The sequence below is a fragment of the Xyrauchen texanus genome, chromosome 29 (assembly GCF_025860055.1).
Source record: "Xyrauchen texanus isolate HMW12.3.18 chromosome 29, RBS_HiC_50CHRs, whole genome shotgun sequence".
Classification (NCBI taxonomy): domain Eukaryota; kingdom Metazoa; phylum Chordata; class Actinopteri; order Cypriniformes; family Catostomidae; genus Xyrauchen; species Xyrauchen texanus.
In genome coordinates this window covers 8,627,337-8,655,238 of record NC_068304.1, presented here as the reverse complement: position 1 = coordinate 8,655,238, position 27,902 = coordinate 8,627,337, and the positions used below count along the sequence as shown (strand labels likewise).

The 27,902-nt window shown below is 38.5% G+C and overlaps 1 protein-coding gene across 1 annotated transcript; it reads right to left on the bottom strand.

Moving 5' to 3' along the window:
- Nucleotides 1–133: 133 nt before the first annotated feature.
- ankrd67 (ankyrin repeat domain 67) lies at nt 134–26,391 on the bottom strand. The gene is made up of 5 exons (XM_052096644.1): nt 26,240–26,391; nt 13,086–13,338; nt 9,473–10,025; nt 3,137–3,433; nt 134–2,175 (listed from the first exon to the last, which is right to left on the bottom strand). The coding sequence occupies exons 2-5, from the start codon at nt 13,322–13,324 to the stop codon at nt 1,990–1,992; spliced, it is 1,275 nt and encodes a 424-aa protein (XP_051952604.1). The 5' UTR covers nt 13,325–13,338; nt 26,240–26,391; the 3' UTR covers nt 134–1,989.
- Between the last annotated feature and the right edge of the window lie 1,511 nt (nt 26,392–27,902).

Genomic DNA, 27,902 nt, shown 5'->3' with positions numbered 1-27,902 from the left:
ACAAAATTAGACGAGCTGGTAGACGATACTGCAAGCCACTGTTATCACAGCATTATAATGTGCTCAAGTTATAACTTATTTTAAGACATTGACAGCCCAGTGTCTGAATGTTTAAAATTATTTTATTCCCATATACTGTAGATCCTTACAAAATGTACCATGGTAATCACACTATCCACTATAATACCATAGGCATAACAGTTATTGCTTTTACAATAAAAATGTGTCAACTTGGTATAAGCTAGCACGGTCATAAAAGATTCTTAAACTGTTAGGAGTTGTGGTTGTACAGTTGTAATAATAACTAAGGTAAATATGGGTGAAGTGGGACAGTTATGCTGCATTCTGTTCAAAGTCGGATGTCTCCGACCATAAAGGCATTCTATTGTCAGATGTTTGGAAGATGATTTGTGAGGAAACAAAACGCTCAGGTTACAACTGGACATAGCATCAGTTAGCTGATCAGTTAGCTGATGCTATGGGAGCTCATCTCAGGAGTGAGAGGAAGCCCTTCTCTGAAGCCCTTTATAATAATGCAGATTTTATTGGCAAATGGCATTTGGCATCCCGTCCTCAACGTGCGCTTCATCGCGAGCATACAAGTGTAATTACGCCACCATCTTGTCAGGATTTCCTTCTGCAGGGAGGAGAGCACATCTCTCAATCCCTAACAGCGAGTCGAGTGGCATGCATGGGTTAACCAGGATTACACTTGTAACCTGATTATTCTCTTTCAAATTGGTCACTTCAACACTGCATCAGTGAGCTGAAGCTATGGGGACCCTATACCATCACTCTGTACTACTGATTGAATACCTATTTCTCTACTTTCCAAAAAGAGTAGGACGTCGCAAACAGAGCTCCACTTTAAATATAACTGGAGAATAGAGTGAACTGCATTCACCGGACAAGAGAACCAAGATGGCCACCAAATCATGTCTCATGCCGAAGAAGGAGACTTGCCGACTGGATAATAGAGTGAACTGCATTCATCGGACAAGAGTACCAAGATGGCCACCAAATCGTGTCTCATGCCGAAGGAGGAGTGTGAAGGAGACACTCTTGGTTCAATTGGTTTTGAGTTCCAAATGCTTCAGTTGAGCGAGCATGCCAGTATCTCCGACGGAGCTAACAGGAGCCAGTCTTGGAGGTAGTTCAAAATACGGATGGTGCTCTGCCTCAGTTGAGCGAGTGCCACATCGACATGTTTCATAAATGTGCGGGGAGCTAGGGACAAGCCAAATGGCAGAACATCTCAAGCTTTTGCTTCACAGGGCTGGCAACATCAGGAGCACATGCTCTGCCCAGAAGGAGCCTTTCCGCCGCTCTCTATTATGCTCTCAATGACACATGCGTTGAGGGCGGGACGCCAAGCACCATCTGCCAATAAAATTGCTGTGATTATAATGGGCTTCAGAAATCGTCACTCCTGAAAAGAGCTCCCCATAGGGTCAGCTAACTGACACAGCGTTGACGTGACCGACTTCAAAGAGAACTGCAATGCTGCCAGCTTAGCAGATGTTCGACTGTCACCAGAGACATATACTAGCAACAATAAACATTATTCAAGTACAGATCCATCTATATTGTGGGGAATAATAAAGTATCCCACTTTGACTATACAAGCGTCAAAAGCTTTGCTGAAAAAAATCTGGGGTTTGGTCAAAAGAGGGTCTTTAAAGGTTCTGTTCCCCAGTATTTCTTAATTTTTTCTTTTCACAAGGTTGGAGTCATCCTAAGCTTTCCATTAAGGTATAATGTCTGGTTATATGGCATTAGGATCATAATTAAAAGTGCCAGAAAATGTACAATTTCCAAAAGTGTCCCACTTTGCCCATATTCCAGTACAGGTATTCTGCTATTTTGACAGAAATTATGGTTACCATGACAATTTCCGTAAGGTGAAAAGCAGGCAGCAGATAAAAACTGTGAAACACTCTAGAGCTGTTATACAAAATATCAGCATTCTTGGAACACCACTCAGCACTGTCATTCTTTCCCTCTGTGCACAGCAGCACTCTCCTGAGCTTGTTCTCTCATTTTGAGCATCTGGTGTTGCTGAAGCAGCTGTAGTATCCAAAGCTGATTTTGTGTTCTTGCTATGTCCTCTGCAGTCTCTCTCCATCTGCTCCTTACAGAGGGATCAGCACCTTTGTCCAGCAGTACCTTCAGTACCTGTGGATTGAATCACAAGTGGTCTTTAGGAACAGACACATGTGAAAATTATAAAGCTATTTGTGTGCCACATTTATTCTCCTGTGATGAGATGTGTTTTAAGCTTAAAGGAATCATTTACCCAAAAATTCTGGCAACATTTGCTCTCCCTCCTGTCCAAACGTAGCTCTCAAATCTCATTCACACTCGCATACATTCAAATATGGCTCGCCACTATCAGTTAAGGCTCCAATGAAGTTGGAGCTCAGTGCTAGAAATAAGGTTGAAACAGTTGAGCCACGGTATACTGTTTGCAACCAACTGGACAACACCCAAGCAGCTATGGCCTGTGTTTAGTAGAGCATTTAAATATGAGACGCGTAAATATGAGACGCGTGCAGCATATGTGACATTAAAATGTGTTTTTAATGACTACATGCCTTATTTTATGAGTAGAAATCACATGAGATCAGTAAAAGAAGCTGGTTTAAACACTTATTATTTAAAGTAATATATACATGCACTGCATTCACCGATCTCAACTGAGTGAAGAAATAAACTGGAAAAAGCTGTCGTCATCAAAGTAGGTGGGGCACCGGGTCACAACAGCCTATCACGTGGACCTATGGTTGCCAACTGTCCCATTTTAGCCGTGACATCCTACATTATGGCCTCTTGTCCCATATTTCAGCAGCGGAACATTAAAGAGGGACCCATCCTGTTGTTAATCCCTCAAAATGCTAAAAATTGAGACATTTTGTCCCAAATTGTAATGGAAAAATTAAGACTAAGAATATAGTTTATGAGTCATTTGGGCTATTTCTATGGAACATTTAAGGTACTTTTTTAATAGTTTTTGGAGTTCAACAGACTTTTAATCTTGTGTGATGCTGTATCAGCGCAACATTAGCAAAACATTACTGAGTGCAGTTTTAAGGAAACTTGGATTTATGAAAGCTATAATTAGAGACAATCAACACACCTTGCAATGACCACTTTCAGAGGCCAGGTGCAGAGGTGTCTGCCCCAACCTCTCAGTAGCATTCACATCTGCCCCGTAGTGCAGCAAGAGCTTGGCAGCTTCAACATTGTCCTTGAGTGTTGAGTAGTGCAGTGGTGTCATTTTGAGGCCGTCTCGTTCCTCAAGTCCTGCTCCGTTCAAAATCAACAGGTGCACCACTGCCCTGGAGCCACTGCGGGCAGCCAGGTGCAGTGGTGACGCTACATCTCCATCCCTGATGTCAACCTTGGCCCCTCCTGATAACAGCTGCTGGAGAATCTAGTAGGGAAAACCGTGATGGTAGAGAAATAAAAAAGATGGTGCTAAGGAGACCCAAACAATACATTGCTCTTCACCCACCCAAATGCCATCTATTTTCACAGTACACAGTTGGCGTGACAGAAAGCATACAGCCAAAAGGGCAACAAGACCTTGAATTCGCAGCCTTGGGAATGCAAGCTATGCTCCAGGAACAGGGCTGTATGGGAACAAATGTATTTGGGTGTTGATAGGTGACTTTATGTATACGTAATTGTAATAAAATATTTTTTAGAAAAAACTGAGTACGGTCATAAAAAACTCATTTTTGCATGGAACTACTTTCTTACGCGACGGATCAGAATCTGATGTTGCTGGTTCATACCAAATGATGTGTCCAAGCCTTTGTTAGCAAGTCAAAAATGTCACTTCAGAAATAGTATCACGGTTTGTTCTGTTTCTAACAAGTTATTGGATAAACAAGGATGTATGTATGTGTTTGTGTGTATGTGTTTGTGTTTGTGTGTGTGTGTGCGTGTGCTTGTTAGAGAGACAGAGAGAGAGATGGAGCTTGTGTGATCACCTGTTGCCACACCCGATCAGAGATGGTGTCAGCTTTCTGAAGATCAGCTTTCTCAGTGGAAGTGTAACTGTCCAAGCAGGGGTATATCTCCCTATTTTGCAGTAGCGGTGCACAAAAGTCTTTCATTATAGAAACCACAATCTACTCTGCCATTTTAAACAGCACGTCCTCTCCAATGTGGAAAGTCTGGTAAAAGGTAAGTGCCTTGTGTAATTAATCTGTCTGTTGGGTCTCTCAATTTGTTCATTTGAAGCAGTTTAAATTTATTTCCTAGCATTAGCAATTTAGTATTTATATGAGCAATCACGTAGTACTGTTGTATGTAAACACTGGCTGACACGGATTCACTTCACGTCACCTAACTGGCTCATATACACAAAAATAATCTTGCCACCACCTGCAGGCTAACATATGTAATGTAAAAAAAGACACACAGTAGCTCTTAACACATATGCACTGCTCTTACACTTTAGTTTTGGTGTGAGACCATCAGTGCTCATGGAATGTCCAATCAGATTCAAACTCACTGTTGTATTTACAGGGTTAGGGAGTAATGGAGTACATGTAATGGGATTACATATTTAAAATACAATATATAAATGGTCTGTACTTATATAGGGCTTTTTTAACCTTTAAGCGGTTTTCAAAGCAATTTAAAATGTGACCCATTCACCCATTCACATACACACTCACCAATGAAGGCAGAGCTGCCATGCAAGTTGCTAGCCTGCCATTGGAAGTAACTTAGGGTTCAGTGTCTTGCCCAAGGACACTTCGGCATGTGGAATTATGTGGGCCAGGAATCGAACCACCAACCTTGCAATTAGTGGCCAACCCACTGAGCCACAGCCGCCCCAATGAAATATAAGTAAATGTATTCCACTACAATTACAATTTAAATGATTGGTAATTAGAATACAGTTACATTCAAAATGTATTTTGATTACTGAAGAGATTACATTGCATTTTAATGTAATTTGTTTCATTTAATATTTAGTCCTTTCAGATGGAAAACATTTATACATATAAATGATGCGATCCAAAGTGCATTTGAACAGCAGTGAAACACTTTCTTATGATGTGTTACATTCATACGAGCAGACAGAGAAGTAAGTTCAACGTAAGTTTGGAGCAGAAGAAATAGAAATAAACCTTGTGTAAATTGTCAGCTTTACACTAAACTACCATTTTACATGCACATGTTACCAGACACGATCGTATTTTTTATCAAGAAAATTCCCGTTGGATCATAATTCATTTTTTTCTAGTAAGACCTTGGATATTATTGCAAAAAGCGTATTCTTGATAATAATTTTTGTATCGTTTTCCTGTAAAAATATCAAAAAAGTCTTAAAGAGTTAAAGAGTTTTTAAAGTGTAAAAATTTAGAAGTAATCCAAATATTGGAATTCGTTACAAATTACGTTTTACAGCATGTATGTATATGTATAAGTATATACACAGTTGAAGTCAGAAGTTTACATACACCTTAGCCAAATGCATTTAAATTCAGTTTTTCACAATTCCGGACATTTAATCGTCGAAAACATTCCCTATCTTAGGTCAGTTAGGATCACTACTTTATTTTAGGAATGTGAAATGTCAGAATAATAGTAGAGAGAATTATTTATTTCAGCTTTTATTTCTTTCATCACATTACCAGTGGGTCAGAAGTTTACATACACTCAGTATTTGAAAGCAATGCCTTCAAATAGTTTAACTTGGGTCAGATGTTTTGGGTAGCCTTCCACAAGTTTCTCACAGTAAGTTGCTGGAATTTTGGCCCCATTCCTCCAGACAGAACTGGTGTAACTGAGTCAGGTTTGTAGGCTTTTTTGTTCGCTTTTTCAGTTCTGACCACAAATTTTCACATTGAGGTCAGGGCTTTGTGAAGGCCACTTGACTTTGTTGTCCTTAAGCCATTTTGCCGCAAATTTGAAGGTATGCTTGGGGTCATTGTCCATTTGGAAGACCCATTTGCGACAAAGCTTTAACTTCCTGGCTGATGTCTTGAGATGCAGCTTCAATATATCTACATAATTTTCCTTCCTCATGATGCCATCAATTTTGTGAAGTGCACCAGTCCCTCCTGCAGCAAAGCACCCCCACAACATGATGCCCTCATGTTTCACGGTTGGGATGGTGTTCTTTGGCTTTGATCTGTTGGGATGTGTTCTTCAATGGGTTCCTCACCCTTTTTCCTCCAAACATAACAATGGTCATTATGACCAAACAGTTCAGTTTTTGTTTCATCAGACCAGAGGACATTTCTCCAAAAAGTAAGATCTTTGTCCCCATGGGCACTTGCAAACTGTAGTCTGGCATTTTTATGGCTGTTTTGGAGCAGTGGCGTCTTCCTTGCTGAGCAGCCTTTCAGGTTATATCTATATTGGACTCATTTTACTGTGGATATAGATACTTGTCTAAAACTTTCCTCCAGCATCTTAAAGTTATTTGCTGTTGTTCTGGTTTTGATTTGCACCAAACTGCTTTCATCTCTAGGAGACAAAACACGTCTCCTTCCAGAACGGTATGATGTGGTCCCATGGTGTTTATACTTGTGCAATATTGTTTTACAGATGAATGTGCTACACTCAGGCATTTGGAAATTGCTCCCAAAGATGAACCAGACTTGTGGAGGTCCACAATAATGTTTTTCTGTGGTCTTGTCTGATTTCTTTTGATTTCCCCATGTCAATTAAAGAGGCACTGAGTTTGAAGGTAGGCCTTAAAATACATCCACAGGTGCATCTCCAATTCAGTACACCTCCTATCAGAAGCTAATTGCCTAAAGGCTTGACAACATTTTCTGGAATTTTCCAAGCTGCTTAAAAGCACAGTTATCTTAGTGTATATAAGTTTCTGACCCACTGGAACTGTGATATAGTCAAATCTGTCTGTAAACAATTGTTGGAACATTACTCAAAGTAGATGTCCTAAACAACTTGCCAAACTATAGTTTGTGAATATGAAATCTGTGGAGTGGTTAAAAAATTTGTTTTAATGACTTCAGCCTAAGTGTATGTAAACTTCTGACTTCAAATGTGTGTGTATATATATATATATATATATATATATATATATATATATATATATATATATATGTATATGTATATATATATGTATATATATATATATATGTATATGTATATATGTATATGTATATATGTATATATATATATATATATATATATATATATATATATATGTATATGTATATATGTATGTACACTCACCTAAAGGATTATTAGGAACACCATACTAATACTGTGTTTGACCCCCTTTCGCCTTCAGAACTGCCTTAATTCTATGTGGCATTGATTCAACAAGGCCCATATTGATAGGATAGCATCTTGCAGCTGATGGAGATTTGTGGGATGCACATCCAGGGCACGAAGCTCCCGTTCCACCACATCCCAAAGATGCTCTATTGGGTTGAGATCTGGTGACTGTGGGGGCCATTTTAGTACAGTGAACTCATTGTCATGTTCAAGAAACCAATTTGAAATGATTCGAGCTTTGTGACATGGTGCATTATCCTGCTGGAAGTAGCCATCAGAGGATGGGTACATGGTGGCCATAAAGGGATGGACATGGTCAGAAACAATGCTCAGGTAGGCCGTGGCATTTAAACGATGCCCAATTGGCACTAAGGGGCCTAAAGTGTGCCAAGAAAACATCCCCCACACCATTACACCACCACCACCAGCCTGCACAGTGGTAACAAGGCATGATGGATCCATGTTCTCATTCTGTTTACGCCAAATTCTGACTCTACCATCTGAATGTCTCAACAGAAATCGAGACTCATCAGACCAGGCAACATTTTTCCAGTCTTCAACTGTCCAATTTTGGTGAGCTCTTGCCAATTGTAGCCTCTTTTTCCTATTTGTAGTGGAGATGAGTGGTACCGGTGGGGTCTTCTGCTGTTGTAGCCCATCTGCCTCAAGGTTGTGCGTGTTGTGGCTTCACAAATGCTTTGCTGCATACCTCGGTTGTAACGAGTGGTTATTTCAGGCAAAGTTGCTCTTCTATCAGCTTGAATCAGTCGGCCCATTCTCCTCTGACCTCTAGCATCAACAAGGCATTTTCAGCCCACAGGACTGCCGCATACTGGATGTTTTTCCCTTTTCACACCATTCTTTGTAAACCCTACAAATGGTTGTGCGTGAAAATCCCAGTAACTGAGCAGATTGTGAAATACTCAGACCGGCCCGTCTGGCACCAACAACCATGCCACGCTCAAAATTGCTTAAATCACCTTTCTTTCCCATTCTGACATTCAGTTTGGAGTTCAGGAGATTGTCTTGACCAGGACCACACCCCTAAATGCATTGAAGCAACTGTCATGTGATTGGTTGATTAGATAATTGCATTAATGAGAAATTGAACAGGTGTTCCTAATAATCCTTTAGGTGAGTGTATATGTGCATACATACAAAAAGTATTCCCTGCTTTTCTTCTTTATTACATATATACTTCTCTATTAATTTATTCATTTATGTATTTATTTCTGTAAATATTTATTTCTTTAATCTATTGCCACATTTATTTATTTCAGATATTTAGTTTATTTATTAATGCATGAATATGTTGATTTGGTTTTTATTATTTATTTATTTTTGGTATGCATTTATTTAAATATTTACTGTATATGTTTATTGTTTTTTTTTTTCAAGATTCATCCTCCTTATAGAACTCCCACTTTTCATGAACGATCAATTCCTTATGGCAAAAATTAAGTCCTGCCCCTAAATCTTTTGTTTACTTTTTCAGATTACTGAAATGAGGGTTATGTTTAAAAGAATTTGCAAATGGGTCAGAGCGATAAACGTTTTTTTTTTATTTAGGGTGACTGTCCAAGTGATGAAAATCTCGCATTCAGCTAAAGGCTTCTCATCCGCACTGCAGTATTTTTGACGGTACGATTTAAGCGCAATTGTAACGGAACCAGCTCGCATTAATGATCTACTTTTACATAATTGTTTCACAATTTTACATGAGTGAAAGTAACTGTTTTATTTCGGGTTTTTTTTTTATAGTTTCATATGAAATAATCTATAGGTAGAATCTATTAGACCTCATTTTATATCAACAGTGGCAGTTGTAGTAAAAGTTTCAAAAAGTGTTTTGGCTACTTTTTCATAAATATTATAATTTGTTATTATTATTACTATTATTTAAGACTAACTACACTGACCTAACCATGGTAATCAACAACAAGCAAAAATCAACAACAAACAAAAATAATGTCACTTGATGTGTACCCTTATACCTGAAAACCATAATCATACTATGCAATATAAAAAGGAAATGCGACCCACGATACATTAAATACAGCTAAAGTTTTTACTATGGTAGATTTCCATTGTAAAACCTGTCCTGGAGCAAAACCAGTTGAGAACCACTGATTTATACTGTATATTTTTAAAGAACAACAAGGCAAAGATACTGATTAAAGAAAACTTTTATATTAACCTTCTTATCTCCATAGCAGGCACATAGATGCAGGGCTGTTCTGCCATTTGGACCCCTCGTATTGGCATCTGCACCCTGCTGGAGCAGTAGTCTCACCCCAGCTTCATTCCCAGACAGCACCGCCAGCTGCAGTGGGCTCATGCCCACACCTTTACCTCCCTCCACATCCGCCCCATTATCCAGCAGGAGCTCGGCAACGTCTCCCCAGCCACCAAACACCGCCCAGTGCAGGGGTGTCCACTTATGAAAGTCCTGAGGGTTCGCTGAAGCCAAGTGCTGGAGCAGAACACGAGCCGTGCCCAGGTGTCCATTAGCTGCAGTCAGGTGGAGGGGTGTATGGCCGGAGCAGGACCGCATCTCCAGTGATGCCCCCTTCTGGAGGAGAAACTCTGTGGTCTCTGGGTTTCCTCCACTGCAGGAGCGGTGCAGGGGGGTGCAGTTGAAAAAGTCCTGACTGTTTACTTCCACCTGGCCTGTTTGCAACAGGAACTTGACCAGTGTGAGATGACCCCTAAAAGAAGCATGGTGGAGAGCTGTCCAACCATATGGATCCCTGAAAATTCAACATGGCACAGTCAGCAAAACGTATGTCTGTGTATTTATTTTTAAATTAATGTCAAATTGAAATCCAAACTGACCCTATATTTACTATTATCAAAATGTAATGATTTTCTTTGCCTCTAAAAGCAACTTTCCTTTTCAGCTGATGTCACGAATCCACCTGACTTTATTACATTTTCATATTCTGCTTTACTCTTCACTAGTTTTACAATGCTGATTTAGGGCTTTGCACTGTTGAAATTGTAAACCTAATGCCATTCTTAAATGTTTAAACGACAATGAAAATTCTCTCATGATTTACCCACCCTGCAAGCATCCCAGATGTGTATGACTTTCTTCTGCAGAACACAAATTATGATTTTAGAAAAATATCTCAGCTCTGTAGGTCCATACAATGCAAGTCAATGGGTACCAACATTTTTAAGCTCCAAAATTCACATATAGGGAGCATTAAAGTAATCTCCAGTGGTTAAACCCATGTGTTCAGACACGATATGATAGGTGTGGGTGAAAATATAAATCATAAATTCTCCTCCTTGCCCAGTAGGAGGCGATATGCACAAAGAATGCAAATCACCAAAAAAAGAAGAAAAAGAATGTGAAATATAAAATTGACTAAGCAGGGAGGAGAATAAATATTGATCTGTGTCTCACCCACACCTATCATGTCACTTCAGAAGATATGGATTTAACCACCTGAGTTCTCTGGAGTACTTTTATTTTATTCTTATGTGGATTTTGGAGCTTCATAATTTTGGCACCCATTCACTTGCATTGTATAGACCTACAGCCGTGGCCAAAAGTATTGGCAGTGACATAAATATTGTGTTTCACGCATTTTTCTGCTTCAGTTGTTGTGGTGTTGATTCACATTGTTTCTAGATGATTGTGCAGAGCGATCAGATGTATTTGAAAAAAATTGCAAAAAGATTAATTGGCCCAAAAAAAAAAATAAAAAAATCACAAATACCCAAATTTCACAGTTTTTTGGGTCCTGGCACAAAATGACCAGCCAACATCATTTCACTAATCATATTAGCACCACCTGGGAAATTGTGAACGAGTACTAGTCAAGTGAAATCACTCTGTCATTCTGATTGGATTATAAGAGCAGACTGATTGCTATAAAAGGAGGGAATAATTGCTTCCAATCATTGTGTTCTTGTTAGCAATGTTCACCTCTAAAGAAAGATGTGCCGCTATTATCGCTTTGCATCAAAATGGGCTCACATGCAAGGAAATTGCTGCAAAGAATATTGCACCTGAAAGAACCATTTACCGGATCATCAAGAACTTCAAGGAGAGAGGTTCAACTACAGTGAAGAATGCTTCAGGACATCCCAGAATGTCCAGCAAGCACCAGGACCGTCTCCTCCTGAGGAGACAGCTACGGAATCGTGTCACCACCAGTGCAGAGTTCGCTCAATATTGGCAGCAGGTTGGTGTGAGTGCATCTGCAGGCAAAGTGAGGCGAAGACTTTTGGAAAATGGCCTGGTGTCAAGAAAGGCAGCAAAGAAGCCACTTCTCTCCAAGAAAAACATCTAGGACAGACTGAAATTCTGCAGGAAGTTCAAGGATTGGACAGCAGAAGACTGGTGCAAAGATATTTTCTCTGATGAAGCCCCCCTCCGACTGTTTCGGACATCTGCAAAATCGATAGTCTGGAGAAGAAAAGGTGAACGCTACCATGAATCCTGTGTCGTGGCAACAGTGAAGCATCCTGAGACCATCTATGTGTAGGGTTGTTTTTCATCCAAGGGAGTGGGATCTCTCACAATTCTACCCAAAAACACTGCCATAGTAAAGAATGGTATCAAAACGTCCTGCAAGAGCAACCTTTCCCAACGATCCAGGAGCAATTTGGTGATGATCCGGGCATTTTCCAGCATGATGGAGCAACATGTCACAAGGCAAGAGTGATAATGAAGTGGCTTGGAGATCATTACATTGACATTTTGGATCCGTGGTTAGGTAACTCTCCGCATCTTAAACTAAAGGGAACCTGTGGTCAATCCTCAAAAGGCGAGTGGACAAACAGAAGACAACAAATTGTGATCAAATCCGAGCACTAATAAGTCAAGAATGGATCGCCATCTGTCAGGATTTGGCCCTGAAGCTGATATCCAGCATGCCAGAGTGAATTGCAGAAGTTATGAAGAACAAGGGACAACACTGTAAATTTTGACTCTTTGCACATATTGAGTGTTTTCGCCAATAAAAGCCTTTAAAACTTAAGAAATGCTTATTATTGTTTTCCAGTATACCATAGAAACATGTGAAAAAATAATCAACAAATACTGAAGCAGCAAACTGACAATACTTTTGGCCACGGCTGTATAGAGCTGAAATATTACATCATTTTTATGAATTTATGGCATTAACAAGTGTTTTATTGTTTTTAGTTACCATTTATGTTTATTGTTTTATTTCAGCATCATGTTGAATCACCCTATTCGTCCTAGATTTAATCCTGTTTTGATAGGACTGCTGCAGGTCCAGCATGATTGGAAACATCTGCATTAAGGGCCTGCCAGAGGGCATCAATGACATAGCCCTTTATAATACATTTTTCAGGGACACCCTGTCCTGTAGAGTCATCTGTGATAAAAGTGGGTCTAAGGGCTATGGATTTCTCAATTTTACCATGTTCAAGAAACTGGATGGCATGATGCTGAATGACCAACATGCGTCGATATGCCAAATCAAGAGCAACAAGGAGAATTGGTCAGAATGAAAGGCTGGAAAAAGATGGAATCTGCACACACAGAACTTTCATAAAAGTTCTATGCATTCCCCACCCCTTGCATGTTTGTTTATAAAATATTTTGGCTAATTTCATTATGCACAGGCCTTCCAGTGAGAGTATAGTAGTTTCATGTCCATTTAATACATTTAGCTGTTTATTAATTTCCACAGAATTATGCAGATGTTCCCTAAAAATCAGCGCAGAAAATGCAGAAAAAAGCCAGCCGATTCTGTCAGGGCCTGCCCATACCCACCTTATTTTAGGTGAGAAAAGCTATGATAAGTTAAAGATTTTAGGACACTAACCGGCAGTTAGCAGGAACCCCATGGTCCAGCATGGCCTTGACTTGCTCCAGACAACCTTCCCAAGCAGCATGATGCAGTCTGCGCTCATCCAGGACTGAGTGTCTGGGTTTGGGTTGGCGAAGGATCCTCCACTGTCTGGTTCCCGCAGCCGTCCGGACTCTCCTCTCCACAGAGCCCATGGACACGGAGTCATGGAGCTCTATCCACCTCCATTGCACCTCTGGGATTGCACGGGACATGTCTAGATGACAGTCTGTGGAGGAAAGGATCATTGTGCAAAACTGCAAGAACTACATAAACTACTGAATATTGCTTTAAAAATGATTCCATTGAATTTCATTAGCTGTTAGGAGGATGAGAAAGTTACACTAAAAGTTTTCACTGAAATGGAAGAGTGTGGACGACAAGAGTTTGTCAACATCCTGCAAGACAACAAACCACACACACTGCGAATCGCTATACAAGTTTCCATTAATACCATCCAAACCCAACATCCCTAGAACTCTTGTCTGTGAACATTGCTCATCAAGGTTATATTTTCTAGGGCTGTCAAAGTTAAAGACTTATCTTATTAAATTAATAAAATGAGTTTGCATGGCTGAATTTAATTGTCATCAAATCTCAGCATAAAACCAAATGAGTAAAAAATGCAGTGAGGCCGTGCTATCCATCTTTCGCTTTAAAGCGGAAGTGTTCCACGATTCCACGTTTTCGTTTTCCAGTCTCCAGTGGTTTTACTCACATTGGCATATGTTTTTAGTGCATAATGTGATATTTATTTAATTGAATTAGTCAAATTTGCCAAAGAAAATTTGGTGCCATAGTGCCAATACTTGACCATTTTTTGACAGTGCCTCACCCGTTAACATTTAAGGAGTGGGTGGATGACGTGAATCTATGGCCCAAGGTTAGTTATATTGACATCATTAACTACTTACACAACTTGAGCCGGAACTCATTTTTACTCCGACTAACACCTAAAATGTTTCATTTTATCTGTCTAGATGGCTAATTTTGGTTGTTTTTACATGGCTTCCTATTGAGACCGGAACCAGAAAACAGTCCAGCAACAATCAAAATGATCATGGTGCCACTCATTGGTTGGTCAAGAAAACTGCTGATAATTAGAGGTTCTTAACTTCAACCCTAAGCCTGACTAAAGATCTGCAACCCGACGGGACTTGAACAACTGCTGGGTTTGGGTCCGTTTTGTATGACTAATGAAAGGTGCTGTAAGCAATTTAACAGTTCTAGAACTTCACAAAGCAAAAGTCAGTGGTAGCAAAATAGCGTTTTCAAACAGTGTGTATTGAGATTCGAACCCCCCACACAATTGTTTACAGTGACTAGTGCTGTCACAGAAACAAATGTGATATTTTATTGCACATATTAGGGGCTGTTCACACCAAATGTTTTTTTTCGTGTGTCTGCACTGTTTTTCCCTTGTTTTACTATGTACGCATCTGCTGTTTTCCATTATGTTAACTGTGTAAACACACGCTGGCGGATGTCTTTGACTATTGCACTCACAAAATTGAAACCATTATATCTTCCTGTTTCTTCAGCATCTCACACAGAACCTCCAAATTTTTTAGACACATGTCAGGTTAAAAATAACTTTCAAATTTCAAAAACGCATGTCGAATATTAAAACTGGTCCGTGGACCATGTTAGTTTTGTCCATTTCCTTTTTGGAAAGAAATGACAAAAAAGGAAAAAACGGCTAGGTTTTTCATTTAGTTTAACAAACGGAAAATGAGAATTCAGCTCAATTCCTCCTTTTTTTTGTTTAAAAATTGGTTTATGGCTTGAATATTTCATTTGAACATGTGGGCGGCCCCTTTCATCTGATTGGACAAACCGCCCCATCTTCTGTATGGCCTTCATTCATTTTAAATGAAATGAGAACAGTTAACAATATTAAGCAATGTATATTTTTCATATTAAAGATATTTAGATATGTCAGGTGGAATATAAAGTGTCCAAGAGATGAAACAACTAAAATGGGCTGTTTGGTAATGTTCAGGAAAATGCTGCAGTGTTGGTCCATGCCGGAGTGGCTGACCACTTATCCCGTTCCGATCACCCTTGTCCTCTGAATAGCAAAGTTAATGCCTTTAGCCAGCTGCTTCCTTTTATAATATGTTAAAATTAGTTGTTCATTCTTTTTTTCTGGCAGATATTAGACAGTTTTTTACATCATGACAGCAGGGAGTCTCAGTGAGAACAGGATCCAATACATTCAAAGGACGTTGGCATCAAGAACTGGTAGGCAGGTGCAGGCACCACATGATAGGGTAAAACAGAGCTAAATGCACACCTTAAGGAAAATGTGTTGTTTACTGATCTCACAGTGTATGATTACAGAAAAAAAAATATTTTTATTGAGCATTAATGAAGCAACACAATTTGATGGGGAAAAATTATAAAAGTGGTTTGTTTTGACAAAAAAAACATACAAATATAAAGGTGGCAAAGGGAGGCACCAGCATAGTGCAAAAGGTCCACTGTCCGCAGATAAAGCGCCACATATACCACCTGCCTAATATTGTGTAGGTCACCCTCGTGCCGCCAAAACAGCACTAACCCACATCTCAGAATACCATTCTGAGATTATATTCTTCTCACCTCAGTGGTAGAGAGCGGTTATCGGAGTTAACGTAGACTTTTCTCAGACCATTCTCTGTTGACCTCTCTCATCAACAAGACATTTCCATCCGCAGAACTGCCACTCGCTGGATGTTTTTTGTTTTTGGCACCATTCTAAGTAAATTCTAGAGACTGTTGTGTGTGAAAATCCCAGGAAAACAGAAATACTTGCCACGGTCCAAATCACATTTTTCCTATTCTGATGGTTGATGTGAACATTAACTGAAGCTCCTGACCTGTATCTGCATTATTTTATACACGGCACTGCTTCCACATGATTGGCTGATTAGATAATCTCATGGATGATTGTTGGTGCCAGATGGGCTGGATTGAGTATTTCTGTAACTGCTGATCTTCTGGGATTTTCACACACAACAGTCTCTAGAATTTACTTAGAATGGTGCCCAAAACAAAAAACATCAGAGAAACAGAGAATGGCCAAAATGGTTAGAACTGACAAAGTCTACGGTAACTCAGATGACCGCTCTGTACAATTGTGGTGAGAAGAATATAATCTCAGAATGGTATTCTGAGATGCGGGTTGGTGCTGGTTTGGCAGCATGAGCGGGACCTACACAATATTAGGCAGGTGGTTTTAATGTTGTGGCTGATTGGTCTATACTTAGCAAATCTCAATTGGCTGACCTTTATAGAATTGTCATGACATATAAGTGGATGCTTAGAAAAGTTGAAAAATGCTGTGGTGGGTTTAAGTGCCATCCAGTGGTTCAGAATAAAATACAATCAAACTTTCCGTTTATCCCATTGTACCATGAAGATGCTGTTCTTAAACGATTAGCAAATCTTCATGCAAGATGTTACTCTCTACTCCCTCAAGGAGATCAAAAACAAGTGTTCTTTTTACTTTACTGGTTTTCATGAAGTACTCAGGCAGAGGTTTTGAGTTTGATATAATATATTAATGAATATAATATAAAACATTATATCAATATTGTAAATATATCTAAATCTATATTGATGTTATAAATGTATATTGTAAATAATAATCATATAAATCATCATACTCAACACCCACAGTTTTACTCCGTTTTAAATGACAGAACTGAGTTTTCATTGTCTGTACCCCAATTCCGAAAAAGTTGGGACAGTATAATAAATGCTATTAAACACAAACAATTAGGGATTTGAAAATTATATTCACCCTTTGCTATATTGAAAGCATTACAACTACACATTATGAGGTTTTTCCTCTTGAATTTCATTGTTTTTTGAAAATGTACAGTAATTTCAAATCAGACAATTGCAACATGCTCAAACGGTTGAGACGGGCAATTTAAGACTGTCACAAATTTGACGAGTTCAAATAAAAAGGCGATGTGAAACCGGAGATGTTAAACAGGTGAGGCAATCATGTCATAATACTTTATACTGTATAAGGAGCCTCCAAAAAGTCCTTCAAGAACAAGGATCATTCGAGACTTGTCAGTTTGCCAACAGATGCTTCAGCAAATAATCCAGCACTTTGAGAACAATGTTCCCCAAAGACAAATTGGAAGGATTTGGGGCATTTCACCCTCTACAGTGCATAATATAGTTAAAAGATTCAAGGAATCTGGTAAAATCTCGGTGCGCAAAACAAAAACCACTTCTGAATGTGCGTGTGATCTCTGATCCCTCAGACATCACTGACTTAAAAAACATCATTCATCTGATATGGATATCATGAACATGGGATAACTTTAGTAAACCTTTGTTAGTCAACACCACTCGCTACATCCACAGATGCAATTTAAGACTTTACTGTGCAAAGAAGAAGCCCTACATCAACACTGTCCAGAAGTGCTGCCAACATCTCTGGGCTCGGTCTCATCTTAGATGGAAAGTAGAACAGTGGAACTGTGTTTTTTGGTCCGAAGGGTCCACACTAAAAGGGGCCAAAGAGGAAAAGGACCATCCAAGCTGTTATCAGCATCAGGTCCGAAAGCCAGTGTCTGTAAGGGTCAGGGGTGTGTCAGTGCTCATGGCATGGTTAAATCCCACAACATGAATGCAGACAGATATGTACAAATTTTGAAGCAACATATCCTGCCATCCAGCACTTTCTATTCCAGGGACGTCCCAGCATTTTCCAGCAGGGCAACTTCAAACCACATACTGGCCGAATAATCAGAGAGTGCGGGTGCTCGATTGGCCTGCCTGCAGTCCTGACCATCTCCAATTGAGAATGTGTGGTACATTATGAAGGACACCATACGGCAACGAAGACCTACATAATGGATGAATGGGGGAAAATTCCACTTTTTAAACTTAACAAACTTGTGTCTTCAGTGCCTAAATGCTTAATAAGTGTTATTAGAAGAAATGGTGATGTTTCACAGTGGAAAACACTCGACTGTCCCAACTTATTTGGAGCGTGTTGCAATCATCTGATTTGAAATGACTGTACATTAAAAATAAACACAAAACAATGAAATTCAAAGGATAAAACCTCATATAATGTGTAGTTGTAGTGTTTTCAATATAGCAAAGGGTGAATGTATTTACAAATCACTCCTTTTTGTTTTTATTAGCATTTATCATACTGTCCCAACTTTTTTGGAATTGGGGATGTTATTCCATTTGTTCATTTATTCATCGAAAATGATGATTTCTAAATAATAGATTTTTTTTCCTATCATAAGAAACACTGGTTAATTTTAAGTTTGGTTGGTAGATTTTGTATTGAACATGAAGAGACAATAAATTTGTGTAAAGTAGATCAAATGTATGACTTATGATTCATTGTTTGAGACCTCGAGTAACTAATTCTAACCCCTAACCCTGTCGTGTGCAAGACATTCACATATTTTGTGTCCTAAGGCATGAATTTACACAACTACATTTGGAAAAAAAATTATAAATAAATTAGTAATAATTAATTAATAAAAACGAACAATTAAATCAGTGACCATAACCTTAATACCTGACAAAAATGAGCAGGGTTGGGGAGTGACAGAATAAGCCTTGCATTCAAATACTAAATATGAAAAGGAACTGTACTGTACTGTTACATGGAGGCTTTAATCCAATGTAAATCGTTGGTTATAAAAAATTTTGATAACAAAAGACTTTGAATTAGAAATAGAATTATAGGGACCTGGGTAGCTCAGCGAGTATTGACGCTGACTACCACCTCCAGTCAGGTCTCCCAAGCAACCAAATTGGGCAGTTGCTAGGGAGGGTAGAGTCACATGGGGTAACCTCCTCGTGGTCGCTACAATGTGGTTATTGCTCTTGGTGGGGCACATGGTGAGTTGTGCATGGATGCTGCAGAGAATAGCGTGAAGCCTCCACACGCACTATGCCTCCGCGGTAACGCGCTCAACAAGTCATGTGATAAGATTTGCAGATTGACGGTCTCAGACTCAGGCAACTGATATTCGTCAAGAAAGACGAAATTCTATTTCTTTCAAAAAAAGAAAGAAATAGAATTATATCTACTAAAAAATAGCAATATGAATTGTGATCTGAGGAGAGTTTTTGCAATAATTAAAAAGATATCATCCAAAGTCATTCAATCACACTTCGAGTAATCTAACCAAATTCATTACAAATTACATTTCACAGATTGTATTCTGTCATCTGTGTAATACAATTTTAAACCAATCCTCTTAACCCTGTAAATTAGCTGTAAAAATGCAGCAAGTTTTTTTTTAATTATTATTATACATTTTGTTAGATACTCAATTGCATGATATGTTTCTCTGAGGCTTGTCCATTTCTTTTAAGGTATTGGTTATTCCCACTGCTTAATGCATTTAATGTTTGTCCAGCACAACTTTGGATTAGATTTTCTAGAACTATAAATGCATTCTAAAGTGACTGGTTTGGCAGTTTCTTCATTTGTCATGATCTCTATTTTAAGATGTACTAGGTATTGATAAATCACAGTAAATTCATGTAAAGGGCTTATGTTAATCTAGTTAAATCTATAAATGAATTCGCACAGCTGGGTGTCTGCAGGCAGATGTGTAGGTCAGTCAAAACAATGGAAAATGTAATGTTCTCAACTTTTATTTTATCCTTACAACAATGCATGCAACCAAAACTGAACTTGATTTCTCAGAACTTTTTAAGATATCTATACTGGACAACTTTCTCCAATGCACATACCCTGCTTGAACCGTACTTACTAAACAATTGTGACTTCAGGAATAGGCAAAAACAAAACAAAAAAACTTTATCCGTCACTCTCAGATCAAGTTACAAAAATTTGGTCTTGTCTATATTTAAATCGCCAAACTTGTTTTCGTTTCAAAGGGGGGTGGGCCATGTACAGTTGTAACAAGTTTTGCTTTTTTTCATAGGCCCTACTGCACAAATACTGCCCAGAACAAACAAACACAAAAACAAACACCTAGTGAGCTCATTAAACGTTCACTCAAGACAAGTGGCAATTGTTACACATATGTTATCATGGTGATGATTATTATCCAAAGTGACGGAACTATCTTCATTGTATTTATCAATGTGACATGGAAACACAGGTAGGGCCTACTACAAAATCATACAATGGTATTAAATATAAAAATAATAAATATTACGCCAAACTCCGTGTCAGCATATAGTCTGGGCTTGTGATCTCGCACGCATTGTACATTAGAGGCAATGCTTTGCAAAATACAACAGCACTTATTATGTGCCCAGCGACACATTTCGGCCTCAAATGGCATGCGTAGTTAACAGTGAGCGGTGGTTCACAACATTAATTTATTAAAGTGTAAACACATTGGTATTGGATTTTTTTCCCCTTTTTCTCCCAATTTGGAATGCCCAATTCCCAATGTGCTCCAAGTCCTCGTGATGGCTTAGTGACTCGCCTCAATAAGGGTGGCGGAGGACGAATCTCAGACATTAGTCTGAGCATCTTATCACGTGGCTGGTTGAGTGCGTTACTGCGGAGAAATAGTGCATGTGGAGGCTTACCCATATTCTCCGCGGCATCCACGCACAACACAGCACACGCCCCACAGAGAGCGAGAACCACATTATGACTAACACAAGGAGGTTACTCCATGTGACTCTACCCTCCCTAGCTCGCTGAGCTACCCCGACCCCTTCTTATTCTTTTATTAACCCAAAAACGAAAAACTAAGAATATGTTGTTGTTTTTTCTTTATTGGTTTTAACACTGATTAATAAAATAAGCAGATACAAACAAATTTTCTCTTTAGATTGGGGGGGAAAGGCAAAAAAAATGTCCTTCAGTGTTTAAAAAAATTGGTTTACGTCTTGAATATTTGAAATGGCCCTTTCATCTGATTGGTCAATTTGCCCCATCTTCTGTACCACTTTAATCCCATCAACCAGTATTAGAGTTGAGATTGCTCTGCAAATATGTCTCAATTTTCGTTATTGTCCCGAACCACCACTGACTGTAAACTATGTATGCCATATGTATTAGAATCTTGCTGCTTGGCACAGCATGTTGTTGCGAGGTGCCTCTTAATGGATGAAGCATGAGAGATTGCAAGCCACATCACTTGGCCATATGCTGACTGGGAGTTGGTCTATTATATAATATTTTTATTTTTAATAACGTTGTATGATGTTGTAGTGACTGTAGTGCCACGTCCCATTTAGAAATGTAATTTAAAAAAGTTGCATCACTTTGTATAAAAGCCCCACAAGTTAATATGATTTAACACAAGTTTTTTTTTTTTTACATTTAATAATATATTTACTAAATGTTCATCCAGGCAGAGGTAATTATGTCGACAGCACACACTATCAGCAATATACGGCTTGCAGAAATTAACATTGCAGTTATGGAGACAGAGTGACTAAACGTCCCAATAACAGGGACAGTCCTGATTTTAAACACCATGTCCCACATCCCGAGGGAACAGTCAGGATGCCTTGTGTCCGAATCTTAGCCATTAGAATTTTATGTCCACTCCAATCCATGTTCATTATTTTTAGGATACAACAATTAACTGATTGAATAAAATGAAACCCTTATCTATTATGCAGTTTTCTCTCTTCAACATCTGGATTATATGATCTGCATACAGACAAGATGTTACCTGTACTACGCGTTTAACCATTACACAATAAAATATCATTTAGCAGACAGCTTAATGGGAATTAACTAAAATAATTGTTGTACATGATTAAGGCTGTTCTAGCCACAATTTGATTATGTTTTTTAACATTATTACCTCATTATAATGGCCGATCTTATCAATATTAAGCCTATATTCCATGTGAGTGTCCTGTATTTATTGTGATTCTCTAAGACCAGTGCAGATGGACAGGCAACACTTTTAATACACTTTTGGTGTATTACATTTAACCTTTATAATACAAAAAAAGTTTCATAAACAGACGATCAATTACTCAGATGATCAATAGATTAATTACACTTGGGATTCATGCTTTGAGCACAAGGGGGCTGTTTTCAAGTTTAAATAGGTAGGTTATGATTTTTTATTTATTTATTTAAGAAACCAAGCAACTGCATATCAGCCAAAGTAAAGCAGGAACAGGGCACGTTTTGGTTGCATTTTATTTCATGAATTCAATGGAATGGCGAGCGGGCCTCGGAAAGGCGGTAAGTGAAGAACTCAGTGCATCGACAATGAACTTGATACTTGCCGAATAAAGTCAAGAAAGCATTAGGTGTAACTATGAATGAAAAAAAAATTGAAAGAGAGAATAAAATAAATAATAATACAGTACACAAACAATGATGGTTGAGCCCCTACCCTTAAAAAATGCCATGGTCCTTTTGTATAATTTACACTCCTCAAAACCATGATGATATCCTGCAAGGCTTATTCACATCCAATAATCTCCTGCAATTACTGGCTTGATTTAATTATCATTAATAATAACAACAACGGGGGTTGGGTTAGACAAAACGAGAAAACTAATTGTCCAAAGGCACACGGACAGAGACACCTGTGTTCAGTTTCATTCAATGCACTGTTTTATTCTAGCTTTAATACCGCCGGTGACACAAAGATTCTACATTCTGATAAAGTTGCAAAAACACACGATTCCAGATTGTTCTGTACCAAAGTTTCTGAGCCAGTGTTTTTTCCTGCAATGGTGTGCTGAGGGGCTGCCTTGCCCTGTTAAAACTGTGTATGTTTACTGATACAATACTGTTAGGAATGTAGCCTTCAGTGCTTACGTAAAATATAGCTTATTGCAGAAATACTTGCTTGGAGAAGAAATGAAATAACATATTATTTCAACATTCATATGTGCTGCCCGTCAAACTCATTAGCAAACAAATTCCCCAGTCTCATTGAGTCCTTTGATTTAGTACAGTGGGTAAAAGGCCCGACCCATCTACATGGACATTGGACATGGAATTGGGAGATTTTGCCATTTCTGATCATAAGTCTATCATGTTTTCTGTACCTTTAACATTGTATACGGATAAAGCTGTTATACCTCTGCTATCACGTTGTCTGCTGCTTTCAATGAGGCAGCAGCTTTGTGTAATAGTTTTCTGCAATTCTTTAATAACAAAATAAGAGACATAAGACTTAACATCACATCCTCAACATGTTCTGGCTGGTCTGCCTATGTTTCATGTGCGATGACATGTAGGCAGCGATTTCTCTATCTTCTCTGCAGGAAATTGTAAATAAGCTGAAGCCTACTGGCTCATCGTTTGATGCAATTCCTCCCAGGCTTTTTAAAGATGTTTTTAAGTCAATCGACACTAACATTTCTTTATTTTCAACAAAAGTTTTGAATTAGGAATTGTACCTGATCATTTGAAACACGCCTGTGTTCAGCCACTGCTTAAACGGACACATTTAGACCAAACTATTTGATCAAATTTTAGACCTGTCTCTAAACTGTCATTTATTTCAAAAATACTGGAGAAGGCAGTTTTTCAGTAACTTTACAATTTCTTGTGAAATGTTTCAATCAGGCTTCAGAAGACACTACTCTACTGAGACTGCACTGGTTAAGGTGTTGAATGATGTACTGTTGACTGTGGACTCTGGTCATTTTTCAATGCTTGTGCTCCTTGATCTAACTGTATCCTTTGACACAATTGATCACATCATTCTGCTCTCTCATTTAGAACATTGAGTAGGCATCCAAAAGCATGCTTTGAAGTGGTTCCAACCTTATCTTAACAACAGAAGTTCCTCAGTGAATATAGGTGCATTGTCATCTAGTGTAGCACCACTTACTTGTGGAATTTCACAGGGCTCTATTCTAGCACAGATTTTATTTTCATTCTATATGCTCCCATTAGGTATGGGTTTTTAAGAAATATGACATGCTGTTTCATTGTTATATGGACGATACTCAAATCTATCTTCTGCTGAAACAAAACACAAATTGCTTAGACTCTTTTCTAAACTGTCTATCTGACCTAAATGCCTGGCTGTCCTTAAACTTTCTAAATTTAAATGAAAGAGGTGTTAGTTAAATGAGTTTATAGAGGTGATAGTATTTGGGCCCTCTGAGACACACACAAAAAAAACACCTAACATTGATTTTGGGCCTCTATCTCTATATGTAAAACCGTGTGTAAACAATTTGGGAGTTTATATGGATAGTGCACTGAAATTTGACAAACAAGTCAGTTCTGTGGTCAAATCCAGCTTTTTCCAACTAAGATTGCTGGCAAAGATGAAGAACTTTGAGAGGTCTATCCATGCTTTTATCATCGGCTTGATTATTGATATTCACTTTACACAGATATCAGTCATGTTTCCCTTTCTAGGTTCCAAATGGTGCAAAACGCAGCAGCAAGACTCCTAACTGGAGTTAAGAAGTATGAACATATCACACCAATGTTGATATCACTACACTGGCTGCCGGTACGCTATTTAATTTAAAGTTCTATTAATGGTCTTTAAATCTCTCAATGGTCTGCCGCCATCCTATCTCACAGACCTCTTGTCAGAATATTGCTCAGGGAGATCTTTGAGATCTTCAAATCAGAGAATTTTAGTGGTGCCAAGGACCAGAATAAATCTTGGATGTGGTTAGTAGTAGGTATAACTTGTAATGGGAGAGGTTTGTAGTCTTGCGGGAGAACAGACAGATACACTTGTTGTGTACAGTTGCTAACAGCACTCATTCCACCAGAAGATGGTACTGTAAAAGTTTGTGTAAATCATTGGAGCAATTGCATAACATATTGAGTCACTAACCTAATGGGTGCAAAATGCTACACTGATCCTCCACTGAAATTCATCTAAAGCCTTTCTGATCTTTCTTTACTGCTGTTATCCCATCTAGAGAAATGGTCTCCATGGCAACAATGTGTGCAAATACTATTTGTAGGGTTTCCATTAACTTTCCTGGCAGTCTATATTTACTGGGGAGCAACTCGGCAATCAACCCCGTTCAAACAGATGGGAGGTTTTTGATGATGCAGAACACAACATGAAAAACATGAAATTTTAGTAACACTACTAACTTTCATTAAAAGATATTTATAAACATTATATAATGTGTAATATATCAGTAGTTTAGTAGGTACAATATATGTGAATATATATGAAACTATATGAATCAATAACTATAAAAATGTACATTAAATAATGATACATGATGAGCGTTACATAATTTTCTGAAGAACATGTAAGGCGCTTGCAATGATACTAGGGTGTTGTGGATGGATGCCAAGCTTTTGCTATACAGTTGCCAAGAATATATGAGAGGATATTCTGTGTGTTGCTATGTGGCTGCAAGGATATTGCTTACTGGCCAAAGTCAAAAGTGCCCACCTCCAAGTCTCTATGATGTTCTGTTCTCTATATACGGCCCACTTGCTTGAGGTGAGGCCCTGACTTGCTTGATTTGTCTGCACTGTACTTGAGACTTGACTCGAAACTTGATGGTTAAGACTTGAGACTTGCTTGTGACTTGAATATGTGTGACTTGCTCCCACCTCTGCCTTACAGTAATATTACATATAGTATGATCAACAGTGATGCTTGCTTTAAAAATTGGTTATTATAAATGTATATCCAAATTTGTATTTTTATTTTATACCAAGAAATCAAAGGATCAATTACATTAAAAGTTCTGTTAAATGCTATTGCAGTGCACACATGATTGATATAAAAAGAGATGCAGTTGAAAGAGTTAAGTGTTAAATGCTTTTCTCTCATACTCATCGTGTGCATGTATCTATGCCAAGCCAAGCTGTGATCCATTGGAGGTCTGGAGGCGTGAACGCGCTGTCATGTAGTGGGTGTTTGGGATTATGTGAGTGGACAACTGGCTCCTGCCTTTGCCTCCCTTCCTTCCCATTTATTAGGGCAAAATATCTCTACTAACATACAAAAATAAACTGGTGCCGAGAAAGATGAATTGTGTGCAATTTATAGTGAAGTAATCAGACCAAGTCACAGTTCTAAGTTTCTCCATTTCTGAATGGTTCCCCAAGCAATTATCAGTTAATAAGATAATTTGCGTAATGTCTTGTGGATTCTAAATAGCAGTCAAACAATATACACTTAATAAGAGCATTTCTGATTCATCTCACTCAGTTCATTGTACATGATATAAGTTACCTATGTGTGCCAGCTACTCCATGATGTCGTGCTTCTCCCCAGTATGGTGTGTTACACAAATCCCTGGTCTTCTCATTGTGCCATAACAAAGCAGGTCCAGTTTTTCCTGCCCCGTTTAAACCGATCATGAAGTGTTTTATGTTCCTCTATGGTTGCTATGGTGAGAATGGGTTTTTAGAGCTCTGTTATTGTATGATGACACAGGAGAGAGAGAGAGAGAGAGAGAGAGAGAGAGAGAGTGTTCTGGCACTGCGCATGCCTGAAGGTTGCTGTGGTACAATCACATACTGTACAGTGTCTGCTTTCATTAGCATGGTGATAGAGCTTCATATGGCTTAATTCAGTGTTCGGATCATGTCAAGGGATTAGAACTTTGGTCACTGTTTTTACCATTTGGATAGCTATTTGATCATGAAAAGACCAATGCCCTCCAAAAACAGTCGAGAAAGATAGCCATTCGACCAGAGGAGCTGGTTTGAAATGCATACAATAAGCCAAATAAGACAATTGTAAATGTATCTTGTTGTTCAGGCCACAAATATGAACAATTCTTCTCTAGATAGATGCTGTTTTGGGTTGTTGCCAAGGTGTTTTTAGCAGATATCTAGGGTGCTCAGAGTGGTTGTTAGGGCATTGTTAGGTGGTAGATAAGTGTGAAAATCAAAATAGCCCATCCCCAAAACTCTATTACAAGATCTCAACCACTTTTAGTCCCCAACCCGTTTCTAAGGTTCCTGAAACCTTGCACATATCAAAATATGCTGATAACACATATCGTAATGTGCACATAAGGTTTTGTTTACACATCTAGATGCAGCTGGAATGGAGCGAAACACGTGATACTTGATACAGATTTGAACAGATTCGGCACTCTGTAGCGTATGAATGGGAATCATTAACTCATCGATTTTGAAGACAAAGAACCCCTGTCAGATCACTGAAATGGCGCCCGCTAGTTTGTTGAGTACAATGCGCTATTGACAGAGGGACCGCGTGCTTTACCATGTAAGAAAGGCACGTGAAAAGTGTGTGTCTTTCATTTAAAGCCTAGAAGGGCTTATTTCTAAGGAAATATGTTTATGTTTAATATACTTGTGTATTTCTGATATTAGATCAAAACTAGTTAGAATTGTTTCGTTGTGTAGTTTAAACTCTGAGGCCTTATATTTAATAGCCTAAGAGTGTATATCCACTTTTAAGTGTACCAAATACACGTTTCTTGGTATCAAATTAAACCTTACGGCTTGTCCTAGCTGAATATAAAGATAAGGTTACTGTAAATTGTTGTCTGCTATGTTTTTACTGCCTTTTAAGTGAGTCAAACCAAAGTCCTGACCCTGAGTCATAAATTTTGCAAATGAGCCTTGACGGGACAAAGGAACCATCTCGCGCCCAAAATAAAGGACACTTTTACGACCTCCAAAGGAATGTTCAGAGAGTGCTGACTCTCACTTAATTCTTACTGAGAAGGAGAAATTAACCCTTTTTAATCCTATATATTCTATATATATATCCATGTGATAAATGTATTGACATGTATCTAATGTTCCATCTCATGATTTTCCTTTATGTTGTTTGGTTTATGTTTCCTTGCAAACTCTAATGGGTTAATGTTTCAGACTTTGCATACTATGGTTAACCAAAATCATATGTGTGGGACATT